Source organism: Motacilla alba, chromosome 1 (genome assembly GCF_015832195.1).
Source record: "Motacilla alba alba isolate MOTALB_02 chromosome 1, Motacilla_alba_V1.0_pri, whole genome shotgun sequence".
Lineage (NCBI taxonomy): Eukaryota > Metazoa > Chordata > Aves > Passeriformes > Motacillidae > Motacilla > Motacilla alba.
In genome coordinates this window covers 104,380,555-104,396,527 of record NC_052016.1, presented here as the reverse complement: position 1 = coordinate 104,396,527, position 15,973 = coordinate 104,380,555, and the positions used below count along the sequence as shown (strand labels likewise).

Genomic DNA, 15,973 nt, shown 5'->3' with positions numbered 1-15,973 from the left:
GAGATGGGTGGGTAGGATCACTAAAACTGAGATTTGGGTTAGGGTGTGGATTTATATCCCTGCTCTTCCCTGTAGAGACTGGGACTGCTTGTGTCTGGACTCATCTTTTCAATTAATTTGAGGTAATTAAAGGGTACTGTGTGGGATAGGGCTAAAGAGAAACACAATTAAAATGTAATGCTTCCACTTTGGTATCTGCATCCTTATTTATTTTAAACCATCTTCAATGCTCTGATGAGTTTAAGTCTTCCTGTATCACATACTGTGCAAGCAGAAATATGTGAGTGAACTGTTGCCAGTGGCTCTGAGCGAGCATGGGGCATGTTTCAGATTACACTGTGGTTTCTTGTTCGGATCTGATCTCCTTGCTAGGAGAGGCTGAGAAAGGCAGCTCTAGGGGATTTACTTCCAGCAGCAGCAGCAGCAGCAGCACATGATCCATCAATCGCGTGATTCCCACCACTGAGGACTAATGGGGAGGGTGAAGAAAAAGTGAATGCTGCCTTGGGGAAGCAACAGCATTTTCTTCTGCTTGTGGAGCCCCTCCACCAGTCGGACGTTTCATGGCTTCTCCAAGGTTAGAAACGTACTGCTGCCCAAACCGGGATGCAGCTACACAGCTGGTGATGAGCTTCCAGCCTGAAGTCTTCTGTGGAGTCTGCATTGGCAGTGCCTCCATCAGCCTGCTACTGACCATCCTGCAGCTCCTGCCAAAGAAGGGACAGAGCCCACGGAAGATGCCCAAAGCCTCCTCGTCCTCCACCATCCTTCTCCTTATCTCCATTTGTGACATCCTTGGAGGCTTAGGTAAGTGCCAGCTTGATGTCCTTGCCATTGTTGTAACAGGTTCTTTTTGCTCTGAGGTACCACAGACAAATGAAGCTGGTGAGTGCAGAGCAGAGATTTCTGAGGGAAGCATGCTGTTTTTGTTCACAGGAAGATTTGGACTAAGTGAGGTCAGGAATTTAGGGGTCTTTGGGGAGAAGGTTCTTGTTTAATAGTTATACTGTGGAAGTGAAAGCTCTTGACAAATCTACACCAAAATCTCTGCTTTAAAACAAATTAAAATCTAGAATGTCAACTACTTCTTAAAGTAAGGCATAAAAGTGGAGATGAGGCAGCACATAGGAAAATAAATGTGTCATCACACATTTAGCCAATCCACAGGATGGCATTTGAAAACCACTGTCCTCTATGCCCTCAAATCCTTTTGGACCAAGTGTGCCTCTTGCTCGTGTGCCAGCCGCATCTCTGGGCACATCAGGTTGACAGAAAATGAGTTTGACTTGCAGCTGCACACAGATCATGCTGGACATAGGCTTTTGAAATGTGAGTAAAGCTACTTTATCAAGGACAACCTGCTGCCCAGCCCCTGGTGGATAGTCTGGAGGAATCAACCAGTGGAGGTTAAAACAGAATACATGAGTCAAAATAAAACTAGTATGTGTTGAGCTGTCCCATCAGTCATTTGGTAATTTTTCCCATCAGTCATTTACTGTCAAATTTGGTATAAATGATCATGATATGTGCCATGAAAATACAGGACAAGTTTGTTTCTACAGTAGCATTTTCCCCCCTCACATTAGGTAATAGAAGTAGTGCTGTTTTGTCTCACTGCTGGGGGCTGTGTGTCAGTCTCTGTATCTGTGTGTCTGTGTGTCTTTGTGTTTCATTTCTCTTCCCCTTTCACACCCAGCCAGGTTCTCTCACAGTATCTAATAAGTACCAATACTGAACCAAAGATTATAAAGGAAGCAAAGAAAGAGATATGGAAAATACATATGTGCATGCACCTGGAAAAGGTCCTTTCAGTCAGATGAAGCCAAGAATAGACAAAGTTATTTTTCTCCCTTCCTCTTTCACTGGCAAACTCAAACTAGTTATCCATTGTATTTTTTTGAGTGAGTCTAATACAGTTCATTCTTAGTGGGAAAACTGGTCATTTTGTCCTGTTTCCTGTTGGTGCTTTATTTCAAGCAAATCCAGAAAACCTCACTAACAAACTCCAAGTTCATTTTTTTTAAAGAGCATTGTTGTTACCTAATTCAGAAGTGCTGCTTTTTCTCAGTCCTGTGACAGAAGAAAAAAACTGCTTGTAAAATCAAGGCAGAGAAAAATGAAAAATAACTATTTTTCAGCAATAGGGGGTTTTATAGGGAAGCAAATATCAGTGTGTGAATATATGCTGGCAAACAGTTATTTAGTGTTTCGTGTCAATCTCTTAAATGCTACCCAGTTTATGTTAGGGAAGCATGTGACAGCATCTCTAAGTGAGATCCTAATCTGTGTAACGTTTCAAGTGCCAGCAGCTTCCAGCTCTTGAGGCTACTTTCCCTGAATGATCCCACTGACATTTAAATAGCACAGTTGTCCCTGCTGTGCTCCTCTGCAGCCATTGCCTTCCTGCAGACGCACAAAATCTGGGCTGCGATGTGAAATATGTGGCCGGGGAAAAGCATGTGACTCAAATCACACCAGCAGATTCAAAGCATTAATACGTTTTTTTTCTTTAGGTATGATCTTCAGGTCGAGTGTATGGCTGGGCTTCCCAGGCTTCATAGCTAACATTTCTGTGGTGAACGGGACTGACGTGTGGCCTTCCACTTTCTGTGTGGGGAGCGCGGTAGGTACCGAGATCATCCCCCCTTTCTTCTGCTCCCAGTTCAGGGTCCTTCCACAGGGGGAATCTGAAAGGAAAACTGCTGTGTCCAAAAGGAAACGTGGCTGTGAGTCAGAGCATGGATATGACGGTTTCAGCCTCTGCCACACCCTTGCAAGTGCATTCATGCCTCCCTCTGTGAGCCTGCGTCAGGGCGGGCAGGGTGCTGATGGTGCTGTACGGTGGGCAGGGATGTAGGGCAGCTGGGTCAGACTGAGGTGGGCAGGGATGTAGGGCAGCCGGGTCAGACTGAGGTGGGCAGGGATGTAGGGCAGCTGGGTCAGACTGAGGTGGGCAGGGATGTAGGGCAGCCGGGTCAGACTGAGGTGGGCAGGGATGTAGGGCAGCTGGGTCAGACTGAGGTGGGCAGGGATGTAGGGCAGCTGGGTCAGACTGAGGTGGACAGGGATGTAGGGCAGCTGGGTCAGACTGATCCCACGAGTTCTGCGGTGCCCACTCCTCACAGGAGTGCCGTGGGAGTGAAGTACGCCAAAGTCCTAAAAGAATATAAACAACCCCAAAAGGGATGAGAGCCATTGTTGGTGTTTGTGCTGGCACAGCACCATGAATGCCCCAGTGGCTCTGTTGCAGCGTGAGGTTTTCTGTCTGTCTTCTCTGTCAGAAACTGCAGCCTGTGTGGTGCAGCAAGGACCTCCTGAAACCAGCAACTTGGGTAGCTCAAATTAGCTTTTGTGGCATGAGAGTGTGTGTTTTAGACACAGTGGGACAGCAGGAGAAATATGCACATAACCACAAATCTGCAGGCAGGTCTGTCCCTGCCATGTGGGATTTCAGCTCAGGTTGCTGGGCTGCATCTCAATGACTGCATCTGGCCAAGTCTAATTAAGTATCTTCTGGGTTAAAATGCAAGAATAAGAAAATGTAAATGCATTCCAAAAGTACACATTGAAACTCAGTTCCAAATTTTATAATCAAAACACAGTGAAATAAAATTTGATCTTACTGTACAAGAATAAAGGTCACAATTTTTACCAAAACATTGACAATGACAAGACAGATCATCACATTACCCAGATACAATAGGAATGTAGGATCCCCAAGGAATTAATGCATGAACAATAGCAGTATTAGCTTTGCAATTCAAAGTTTACAATGTAGAAGGGGATAGGTTGCATGTAAAGAAAATTCTTCAGCTCCAGTAGTTTTAAAATAAAGCAATGTGTGCCAAATTGAACTCACTGTGCTTTATCTGCCCATATAAAAGCAGCTTCAAACAGGATAGTTTTGTGCCATGGACACAAATATAAATTGTATACATCTATCAATTCTCAATTCTATCACACATCTTCACGTTTTGCATATTAGATGCAAATGCTGTTGTTTTTTTTGTTGAGAAAGAACCAACAATCTCAATATCGTGCAGCGAGAATGTCCTACTCAAAACCCGTTCCTCCTCATGTTTCACTTTCTGGCCCATAACACATAAAAACATATTTTTAAACATGACAGGGTACTGCATGCAGACTGTTTGTTTTTCATTTGAATTTCGGGTTAGATGGTGAGCAGCATAGCGGTGTACCACAATTTTTATTTTCCTTCACTTGTGCTCCAGGAAAATGCTGTAATTTGAGTAATTTTAAATTTAGATTCAACTATATTGGAAAGAAAAATAACCCTTCTTCCACTTATTTCACCTAATGTATTCTCATGTGAGTTAATAAAATGTTTCCAATTCTATTTTATTTTTCTTTTAGTACTATTGTTTTATTTCTCTTAACCACAAGCCTATACAAACTCCAAATAGTGAAACTTTTAGACATCTCCCTTGAATGGTTTGCAGAAGGGTAACCTTTCAGGCACTGCAGCAAGCTAAAAAGTTAAGATATCATATAAAGCTTTAGGGTTTAAGTGCATCTCATTTATATTATTTTTGGAGATAGTTTTGTCCGTGTTGGATTTTCTGGAAAGACACTGCAGTTTATTTTTGTATGTGTGTGTTTATGGGTAGTAAATTGTGCATTTTCCAACTGCAGCAAATATGCACATGTGATGATGAAGTTACATGCTGAGTGCTCTGGGTAAAGTGCATTAGAAGGAAGACTGGGATTCTATTTTCTGCCTCCTGTGCACTAGGAAAATATCATGATGTTTGAATTAAATACTGAATAATTCATGCCACAAATTACTAGAGGTAGGGTCTACACCCATGGTGAAAGGAAATATTTCCCTGCTTGATTTGCCTTTTGGAGGAAGGAGTGCTAGATCTCTATTCATCAACGTTTGGCTCAGTAACAAATATGTTGATTTCCAGATGTAAAATGATGCTACTATGGAGCTGTGATAAAGGATATTCAGATAAGAACTGAAAGACAGCTTGGAGGAAAGATAGCATGAATATTAAAACACTCCCAGACTATCACAAAGAGCCAGCTCCTATGGGGAAGAAATGTGGAATTTGTATACAGTGGCAAAGAAAGGTCACTTTTCCTATATAAGCTCATGGGAAAAATGCATGGGGTCAGCTAAAGAATGCTGTGGAATTTGGCTTGACTTGAACCTGTTTGCTTTGGATTTTTATTGAAGAAATCACTCAGGGAGTTCAGTAGGTGTATTCTTCCAGAGCGTGAGTGATTTTCTCATTAATGAGTTTTTTCCTTGATAACCATCTTGTGCATGGAGAAAACACCCAGCACATGCAGAACCCACAAATGCATAGGCACGCTGTGGTTATGACTGACATCAGTTATATTTTTATGCCTCAGCTACTGAGAAACAACTGCAATTTTAACCTAAAATTAAAGCATCCTCACTATAAATTTCTTTGGGTTTGACTTACCAGGTTCAGGTCAGGAACAGAGAGGTAAATTACAGGTTTTCTAAATCAGAAAATGAGCTGTGAAAGCAAACGCTGTTCAATTTACCTACGACTTGACCCATAGGCTACAACAATGTTGTTCCTGTGACTTTGAGTAAGATTTTATACTGCATAATCTCATCTGGAAAATGCACACATTTAAAGAACAAATCACCAGGCCAAAGGTTTGAATCCCTTCCCTGCCCCAGTGGTACTGGAGAAGCAGCTGTGACATTTGGCACTTCTTTCCCTTCTAGATGTGGATCCAGCTGTTATATAGTGCTGGCTTCTGGTGGTTGTTTTGCTATGCTGTTGATTCTTACTTGGTGGTGAGAAGATCAGCTGGACTGAGGTACCAGAGTTGAAGCTCTGAATTTGTTTTTTTCCCTCCAACACTGTATGTCTCTGTTTGCAGCTGCCTAAGAGTATAAGTGAGTCTTGTACAACCATCTGATGCTCATATAGCTACCAGGTAATGCTAGGGGTGTGTGGTGTTCTAAGTGCTCAAATTGCCAGGGCAATGCTCAGATACTGATTTACATCCAACTTCAGTTTAAATGTAACTGAATTCATTTAACCTTTGGAAAAATGTGGAATAAATTGTAGTCTATAAACTTTATGGCAATGAGATGACTATTTTTGTCCCTACCCTGCATCTGAAATTGATTCTTGCAGCAAAAAAATAGTGCTATACTAAAAATGAAAATTTAGAGGGAGAAAGTGCTGAACTTCATACAGTTAATTTCATATAGTTAATTCTGGGTTTTTTCTTTTTCTCTGATATTTTATTTTATCAATTTCTCCGTGACTGTGGTCATTATTGCCCTTATGATCACACTTTTAAAATCCCTCAGAAGAAAAATTTGTATTATCATATATTTTTCTGCAATGCCTGTGACAGAAGATTCTAAACCCTTTGGAAAGTACCATGCTTTAATGCCAGACAGGAAAAAAAAAAAAAAAGAAAAAAAAACCAAAAAGATGTTTCTAAGTTGGTAGAAGAGCAAAGTAACCTTCAGTTGCTGCTGATAAAAGTGGAATTCCATGACTCTGTTCCCAGATGATACAGAGCAGTCAGATACTAAGGATATGGTTCTTCTGCAGGTGTAACCAAAATGGGGCTTTTGAGTTAACATTACAAAATCAAGTTTATTTTAAATAGTCTAAAGTCCCGTAGTTTTAGTCAAACAGCTGGGACCTGCCTCCTTCCTCCATCCCTGCTAACCAAAAAAATCATGTGTATTTGGGCTTGATTCTGAGATCAGAGTAAACACCAAAAGACTTTCTACAAACACAGATCTGAATCTCCCTAGGACAGGAGCAGTATCCAGCTCTGAAAGTTAAACATTATTTTCTACAAATCACAAAAGGATGGTTTATTTGACTGTTCATCTCCATTCCTAAATTTTAGTCTGCTAGTTTGCTGTCTGCAGGAGAAATGAAAGATGCAGAGGCTCCTTCTCAACAATAAGAGTAGGGAAAAAGTCTTGTCCTCTCCACCCTACAGGCAGGAGGGGACAGGACTTCCATGTGCAATCCTGAATAACTGCTTTGGCTCATTCTTTCTCTGAAGGACTGCTCCCACCCACCTGCTTTCCTTAGTTTAATGTGTTGCCGGTGTTGTTATGTACAATTTCCTGTCTGTAAGGCTCTTTTTCAGAGAGGATCCTATTTTTACCTTGCAATGTGGGCAGTGTAAGGTTGGCTATCTCTGATTGTGCCTGTGCTGTTTGGTGCTTGCAGTACGATTGTGCTGTACCACATGATGGCCTGGGGCCTGGCAGTGATGCTCTGCGTGGAGGGGATTGCTCTGCTTTACTACCCCTCCCTCTCCAGGTAAGCAGGCTCTGGAAACAGACTGTGAGATCAGGGCACTCTCTGGTCATTTGAGAGTCTTTTGGTCAGCTTTAGAGACAGATATTCAAAAGTTGAGCATTTTGGTCTTTGCCGAGGATGTCCCACTGATTATTTTCAGTGATTATGCTCAAAATACCTGCCTGGGCTTCAGGGGGCCCTGAAGAAATATGCCAGGCAATCCAGGCACTTGGGCCCGCTGTGATACAGCTTCTATGAGCCATCCTTCTCCCACTCCTGCTTTTAGCTTTTCCTTTCAATTTGAGAAAAATCCACAGACAGTGCATGCTTAAAATCAACTTTATGTCCCATATGAACTGGTGGTAAAAGTCCATAAATTAAATTTTTTTGCATCTGTTTGCTTTGTTCCTTTTTGTTTTTTTCTTTTTAAGTTAAAGGTGGCATAGATAGAATAGCCAGAAAAGTGAGCTGTGGGGAAAAAAATGCACAATCTTTGAATGATTTCTCCTCAGCTGTGAAAACGGCTTGGAACATGCAATCCCACATTACATCACAACCTATGCCCCGCTCCTGCTGGTGCTTGTGGCCAACCCAATCCTGTTCAGGAGGACAGTATCAGCAGGTATGTTCCTAATGGCCAGCATCAATCAGTCTGTGTTGTTTAGCAACACAGTACTGTAGAAAGTCATGGCTTTGCTCTCAGTGCTGTGTGACAGCTCCTTGTTAAATCATAAAGATACAGCAAAGGGTGAGAAGCAGTTGCCTGTGGAAGTGAAGACACCATTTTGATGGGGAATTTGCCTTAGAGACAAATTCTGGTGGCACAGAAGCTATTCTGTTATTAACCTCTAACTGCAGGTGGGCAAACGTGTTTCCATGTTACTTGATTTAAAGCTTTTGAGGCAATGTACACTGGATGCTTAATTCTACTGTCGTTTTGGTACCAACCTCGACTTTGGAATGTAATTTATTCTAGCTGGTGAGATCTGAGAGTTGATTTAACTTCTTGGCAGCCTTAGAGAAAAAAAAGTAATAAAATGTGATCAGAATTTTGTCACTTCTGAGATTATGAAACAGATGGGAATTGTACACAACTCAGATGGGATCTGGACGTTCCAGTTCAATTTATTATCCAGTGCTTGGAAGAAGTGAGACTGAGAAAAAGTCACAGATTCAATGCAGTCTATGCATGTAATATGATCATTGCTAGTTGTTTGCAGTACCTGAATTCATCTACACATTGATTATATTAAAAAGCTGGAGAAAATCAAGTATTCTCAGTTCAATTTTTATCCCATTCATTCTCTGTCCCTCAGCCATACACATTTTCAAAGAAGCAGTTTTTAAGAAGCTGTTCCCATAAAAAGTTGTTCTTTGTATATTTCTGTTTGCATTTTTAGATTCCTTGTGATATCTGAACAGCATGTGGTATAATTTTTTTTGCTGACAATTCATCTTCATGTTTCAGAAGTGTAGCTAATGCTGTATCAATGGCACAATGAAAAACGATGTGCATAATAGGATAGAAGATTCTATTTAAACCTCACATGATAAGCATATATCACACATTATATAGAAGATAAATGCTACCTTTTGTTATGAAATAGAATTATTTTAATAATACTATTTCATATTTTCAGTGGAATTGAGAGGAAAAAAAATAGTGGGATATCTTTCATTTTAGGAATCCAGCTGTGTGTAATTATTTTCCTAAGTATTAGGCTATATGTGAAATTCCTTGAAAATGGTCCTTCCAGCTTCTGAACAGCTGCTGGAGACAAATCCATCTATTCCTTTGTTCCCTCTTTCAGGCCTCTATCTTCTGGATTTTTGTGCCTAAACTAACAAGATGTGCATTAATGAACATAATTGTGTACTTTTCAGTCGCCTCCTTACTGAAAGGGAGACAAGGAATTTACACAGAGAACGAAAGACGTCTGGGGACAGAGATCCAGATGCGCTTCTTCAAAATTATGCTGGTATTTGTTATTTGGTAAGAGGTGCATTATTTTGTTTTAAAGTGCCTTTTTCCCAGAGGGAGAGAGTCAGGGACAGGAGTAAAGACTGATGGGTTGCTTCATTTGTTTGTCTTTATGCTTGGAAGGGAAGGTATCTAAGGAAGAAGCAGTTCTAAACTAGCTCACAAAGGAGCTGAATCACTCCCAAGGCTGTGAGGAAATGATAAAATGTTTAACCAATAGAAAAGCAAAAGCAACAAGAAACAGTAGCAAAAAATTCCCAATAGGTTGGGCATGGACTGAAGCTGTCTGGTAGGGCAGGCTCCCAGCTCTGTGAGCTGGTAGATGGCTTTCTGTAATCAACATTTCTCAGAGCCTCCTGGCACCAAACACATCACTGAGGGCCTACAATAAAAATGCTTCTAAGTCTGGCTTCATGGCTCTGACCATGATCATAGAATGCAGCCGCCTCTGTGCTCTGCAGTTTTCAAGTGCCTGAAAAACACATGGATATTGACTGGAAAATAAGGAAATGCCAGAAAAGAAAACACTATATATATATATACACACACACACACATATATATATATATATATATATTTAATATTCATCTTTCCCTGTGAAAATAGTACTTTGGCATAGGACAGAAAAGAGATAAGGAGGAGAAGGATGGGACAACAAGAAATGGTTCTGGAGTAGTGAAATGAGAAAGCCAAACTTAGCAGTCTCTACATCCCACCTAACTTCTTTACACACAGGTGTATTAATGCATGTTACATTGCTTTAACAGGCTGAGCAGGGAGAAAGGCTGCCTCTTTTATCTTCTTTTGGCTGCTGTCTACTGGAGTGCTCTGAGAGGAAATGATTGTCTTTTTGGGGGGAATAACAGTCCTCTTGGCTTGGAAGTGAAGTTTCCAGTGTGAAGGGTGGGGTAGCCAGCAGAGGAGGGAGCGAGAGACAGCAGCAAGGGATCCTGCAGCATGGCTTCCTGGAAATTGCTGAAATAATAAGGAGCAGAGACTCAGCCAAGCTCCCAGGGCTGTGGAAAGAAAGAGCCCAGAGGCACCACAGAAGTGCATTGCAACCTAAAGGATGGTGGCCAGCTTGATTAACTGGGAAAAAGCATGAAAGGAAAGGCTAATTTCCCATGGACATTGTGGGGACATTTGTTTATTTCCATTCTGTCTCATTCTGGGCTTTCCCAATAAAAAAAATAAAATCATAGCTCTGGTTTAGGATTTTGCTCTAATAAAACATAAGCCCTGGAGTGTAAAAACTTTCTCAAAGGTTACTGGAGGGAAAGACTGAGGCAGTCTCATCTCAGAAGCAGAGGGAAGATTTCCTTCCATCCCAGAAGTCAAATATTGAATGCTTTAGTCAAAGACAGCAAGTTGGAGTAAAATACGATAGGAGACATGCCTACAGATTTGGGAGGGGAGAGCAGGAGGTTTTACATTGCGATAAAGATAGAATTGTGCAGAGGACAAATATAAAACCCTTTAGAAAGTATGACATGAATGCTGATGGTTTCTTTTCTGAAGCCTCAGTACAACTATAAGGAAATGCTTCTTTCACTGTTTAGATGTCAAAGGAACTTACAGCCATTAGCTATAATCTCTATTTAGCGTAGAACATACTCAGTTTATTTAGTTTATTTAGTGTAGAACATACTCAGTTTCTGTCAATGAATGAGGCTTGATTATGCTCATCCTTCTTTGGAAACAGATATTACCTTTATTAAAATAATTATTAACATATTCAAGGATTTAAAAGTCAACTTTTCTGCTGCTTTTTGGTGTTTTTTAATGGACATTCTGGAAGTCTTTAATCTAACCCTGAAATTCTAGCTCCAGCTGGAAATTCTGCAGTCTTTTACATAGTCTTGTGCATATATTTGAGTTCCTTGTCTGTGAGCACAGCTCTTCTAAGACACAAGCGAAAGAAGTCAGCATGCATGAAATCCCCATTATGGATCACACTTCCTTCTCATCTCAATGTTATTCTGCAATTTAGGGTTCAGCAGCAAGTTAAAATTATCAGATTTTTCTCCTTATATTGATTTATATTGTCTAGGCCTGGGACAGTAGGTAGGTGTCCCGTCCTTGATCGTGATCTCATAGACCTGTGGGTCTCTTCAGATTGAGATTTAACAAGAAATCCAACCAGCTTAGGCTTGATCATCCTAGAGGTCTTTTCTACCCTTAATGATTTCATGATTAAAAGAATCTTGCTGTCCTTGGAGTGATTTTAATTTCTATAATGTGAAGGTAAAACATATTTTACATGCACATCCATATGTAACTGGCCTTTTCTTCTTTACTCCTGCCATAGCTGGTCATCCAATATCATCAATGAGACCCTTTTGTTCTATCTTGAGATGCAGCCAGATATCAATGAAATGCCCCTGAAAAACATCAGAAGTGCTGCACTGATCACCTGGATTATCATGGTGGGTCAGCTGGGACATTACTTGGGCTTAGAAATCACTTTTGTAAGACTGCTGGAACAACACCTGGATAGTGTGGGGTTTATGGTTTTGAGGGATATAAACACACTAAAAATCAAGGAAGAAAAGCAGAAAGTAAAAGAAAGGAATGAGCAGTCAGTGAGAGGGCTTTTCACATGTAGATTTTGCCGAAAGTGTCCTAGAGGCCAACTTTTTCTCCTGTTTACTGGAGTATGCATTCTCTCTGTGAGAGGTCACTCCCATTTCAAGATCCTCAACAGATAACCACAATGATTTCTAGCCTCACCTTGCTAAACTCTGGCATAATGCCAGCTGCAAAGTTTTAGCTCACAGTTCCTGAAGGTTTCCCAATTAAATGGGCATTTCATGGAAATTCTCTGTTTGCAACTAGGGTAGTTTTGTTTTGGTTTTTTTTTCTTTTTGTTATTAGAAAGAATAATTGCATCTTATATCATGACATTTGGATCATTATTGGGGAGCAAACAGGTGAAAAATCTTTCACACAAGGCACCAAAAATAGCTGTGAGATGCTGGTCTCTTACTGCAGCCTCTTTTCTCCTATTAGAATATTTGACAAGGGATTTTTCAGAGGTGACAGTGCAGGTTCATTTTCCCAGAGAATTTGTTCTAGAGTTGTTGAATAGGTGTAAGGCAAGGCCTGAACATAATTTGTGTAATTAAGCATTTGAACAGTTTGGTATTGAAGGATTAAGTGATGCAACTGATGTGATAAAACCTCCTCCTCCTCTTCTGACAAGGAGTGAACACATTCAAGTGACAGGGACTTTGCTCTTGCTCACCTGCAGAGCAAAAGGTCAAGTCTGGAGACTGACCTCTGCTTTAAAATGGCTGTAAAAATAATTTCCTTCTTTTCCTATGAGAAAAATAGAAGCATCTAAAGCCATTAATTTGTTAAGCCTCTCATGGCACTGGGAACAAATTTTTTGGCGATCACTTGGGATTTTCTTTTTCAGTGCCTCTCCCCATTTTTCCATCCCACTTTGATGGACATTTTCACTGGCTCAAGAATCTAAAGCAATCCCAGACAGGTCAATTCCTGCTATTTTTAAAAGTTTGACTGTCTATGCTAGTGTCTCCTCTCATATATTTGACTTGGCTTGTAATGAAAAATATATGTGCTTTTGTGATTAAAAAAGTCCGGAGCTTGTGGGGAAAGTTAAAAACACACCAAGGGATTGACTGGCTAAACTTTGTGCTAGAAAATAATTTTATGCTTACTGCTTACTGTTATGGCCTCAGCGTTTTGGAAAACAGGTCATGGTATTTTTCTCTTGTTTGTGTCTGTGACGGCTAAATTTTTTATAAATAGTGTATTTTAAAGTCAGCACTCATTCAGTGAAAGGGAAGTTTTTAATACATGCAAATAATTTTACCAGAGTTGAGGATGAAGCCTTCCTTGCTGGTGTAACTCCTCTTGCAATTCTCTTCCCTAGGGGGTTCTTAATCCCATGCAGGGCTTTCTCTTCACGTTAGCTTTCTACGGCTGGACAGGATGGAGAGTGGACCTGAAATGGCGAAAGAGAGAAATACCCTGGGAATCGATGTCCTCATCAACTGCGGGGGAAAATGCCTATCCCTCACCAGTGAACTACCAGAGCAACATCCACGACTCCAAGAAGATCTCGACAACTGACAGCCAGCAGACGGACGAGGCCATAAGCATGTTGTCTGAAGGTAACACCAGCAGTGATGAAAGATTAACCAGAAGCTCTCCCATCTACCAGGGCTGGTAGATCCCATGTGCAGAGCTGGATCTAGCTTTTCCTGGATCTAACTTTTCACATTGTCAATACTCACGAAACCACGTCGATGTGTGTGAATCATTGTGTGCTCTGGAATTAGGTTTGTGCTCAATGGCTTGATGTCATTTCCTGTAACCTGTGACACTGTGTGAGAGAGCGTGTGAGACAGAGAGTTATGGTCAATGTCTTCATCTGCCTTCTAGGAGAGATGTAAACAGGTATAAAGGCTTGAACCTTTTTCAGCAGGAGTATATCTCTGCAATGGTATTTGTTACTTATGATTGATCTTCACTCGTTTTCTTTAATCTCTCTTGTAACCTCCTTATGGTAGAAGAGTCTTTTGTTTTAATAAATGGACTATTCATATGTTGGGTTTTTAAATGTGTTGCCTCGCTTGTCTTGCTCAGCATAAAATTCCTCACCCAGAATTACAGCTCTTGGATTTCTGAGACACCATCATTTCCAGCCTTTACAGTCTGGTAAAGCATTAGTGACAGCAGACTCTGACTTCAGCACAAATATTTCCTGTTTGTGTTGACTCTCACTGACATAGTCTTCTTTTAGCTTGTGTATGTGAATTTTTGGTGCGGTTTTATCTAGGAAGCTGAAAGGCTTTATTTTAAAAAAAACTGAGCCCAGCACAGGCTCCACAAACATTTCAGAACAAAGATTCCATTTCATGCCAGGTTCAAGAAAAAATAAACCCTCGAACTGTTTTTTAGTATGGATTCAGTCTGATCTTTATGTGTACCTACCAAACAGGACAGAGGCTGCTGGGGCAGGTGCATTAAGAGACAAGATTTGCATAAAACACTAATGAGCTGAGTGCTCATTATAAAACACAAATAGAATCAGTAATGCCTTCTCTGAGGAGTACTCTGTTTTATACCTTTATACCTTATTCATGTGCTAAATGAAGAGACATTAAATGCATTTTCCTTATCTTCTCAGATACACCTCTTTTTCTGCAGAGCTCTAGGTACCTACTTCCAAACAATTCCCCAGGTTGGTTAAAAGTTAAGAAACAATGATGAACATGTGTACCCTAAGCTTTTGACTTCATATCAAAAATAGAAGTAAGCTGACTTGTCTGGTTGTGCTGGAAGCAGTTTACAGCACAGTTTGCTGATGGCATGGTGGAAGCCCCTTGAGCCCAAGTAATTGCCCTCCTCTTCTTCAGCATGTGACCAGGCCTGGGCTTTAAATCCTGCTCACATCCACTTTGGCTGAACTTTCTTGGCCGTTTGCACCTTTTATTTCCAACATAGTTTAGCAAAAAAAACCCAAACATTAAAGGCAGCTGAAAGGTTAATGCAAAAATAAGATGAAGCTTAACTTCTTGGGTTACTCAGGGAAGTCTGGGGAAGGTTAGAAATTCAGGATCAGCAGAAACAATGCTGAAAGATATTGATTGGCTAATTAAAATAAATCAGCTTCTTGAGCTAATTGTTTGATACAAAGGTGTTAAACAATGATTGGACAACTATTTAGGCAGATCATTACAGAGCTGTGCTTGGTTTGTAGTAAGTCCTTAACATTGTGCTCTTTGGAAACCTTTGTGGCTTTATGGCTTTTTATTGTTGCTTTCCTTGTCAGAACTACTGGCAGATCGCCAGACCCTTTCTTTTAATCGCAGTCATTTGTTACCTACCACAAGTATGAAGAGACAGCACACTTATGAGCAGATTATATTGAGCCTTTTGAAACAGAGACAATTTTTCAGCGCAATACTCATCACAGCTGGGGTCAAAAGAGCAGGAAAAAGGTGGAGGTGGATTTGTTAGTAAACCTTTTCGTATGCTGTGGTGTGGACCAAGCTGCAAAACCTTAAACCAAAATAAACATTCTCTGCCTTCACTGGAATAATTATGTGGCAGGAAAGCACTTGGGAGGTGACAGGCTGTAGCAAGAGGCCCTGAGAGATGACTGAATGACTAATCCCTCCCTCCCTTGCCTGCTCCAGGCATTTGTGCTGGACAGGGACAGATGGGATGCCCCAGTCCTGCCCCCCCAAAGCTGTGAGCAGCCCCTGAGCAGTGCCAAGTGGCTGCTGCCACTGGAGCACTCCTCTTCTGGGACAGCCTTCTGCAAAGCTGTGCTCCTCTCCTTTTCTTGTTCTTTCAAGGCTGTTGTTGGGGTGAGTATGGTGTGTCTGTGCATTAGTTATCTATGGGATGTCATCAGGAAAAATTAGGCCTCATCTGAGAGCCTAAGAAAGAAAACTGACCTAATTTTGATGTATCTAGAAATTGCTATGGGGCATTGAAGAGCACACTGGCAGTGGGTTTTGACTTATAAAAGAAGTATGTGTGAGGAAAGGCTCCTTACCTGCTGTTCCTAGCCTCCAGTGGATGTACAGGAGGCATTCCTTCACAGCTTAAAATTGGATGATAATTGATTCTATTCATGTGTAACCATGGCCACATTTGATTTCACCTTACACAAACCTTGTTCTTGCTTCACTATTCAGCAAATCAGGCAAAGCATTGCCTTCTT

At 41.0% G+C, this 15,973-nt stretch overlaps 1 protein-coding gene across 1 annotated transcript; it reads left to right on the top strand.

The window, feature by feature from the left end:
* The first annotated feature begins 432 nt into the window (after nucleotides 1–432).
* GPR143 (G protein-coupled receptor 143) lies at nucleotides 433–14,171 on the top strand. Its single transcript, XM_038140046.1, has 8 exons — nucleotides 433–807; nucleotides 2,514–2,623; nucleotides 5,732–5,826; nucleotides 7,218–7,310; nucleotides 7,802–7,911; nucleotides 9,174–9,282; nucleotides 11,579–11,696; nucleotides 13,169–14,171. The coding sequence occupies exons 1-8, from the start codon at nucleotides 564–566 to the stop codon at nucleotides 13,466–13,468; spliced, it is 1,179 nt and encodes a 392-aa protein (XP_037995974.1). The 5' UTR covers nucleotides 433–563; the 3' UTR covers nucleotides 13,469–14,171.
* The last annotated feature ends 1,802 nt before the right edge of the window (nucleotides 14,172–15,973 follow it).

Coding starts and splice junctions, on each gene's coding strand:
- GPR143 (XM_038140046.1), top strand. CDS start 564: ATGGCTTCTCCAAGGTTAGAAACGTACTGCTGCCCAAACCGGGATGCA. Junction 5,827..7,217: donor AGAAGATCAGCTGGACTGAG/GTACCAGAGTTG, acceptor TGGTGCTTGCAG/TACGATTGTGCTGTACCACA. Junction 9,283..11,578: donor ATGCTGGTATTTGTTATTTG/GTAAGAGGTGCA, acceptor CTCCTGCCATAG/CTGGTCATCCAATATCATCA.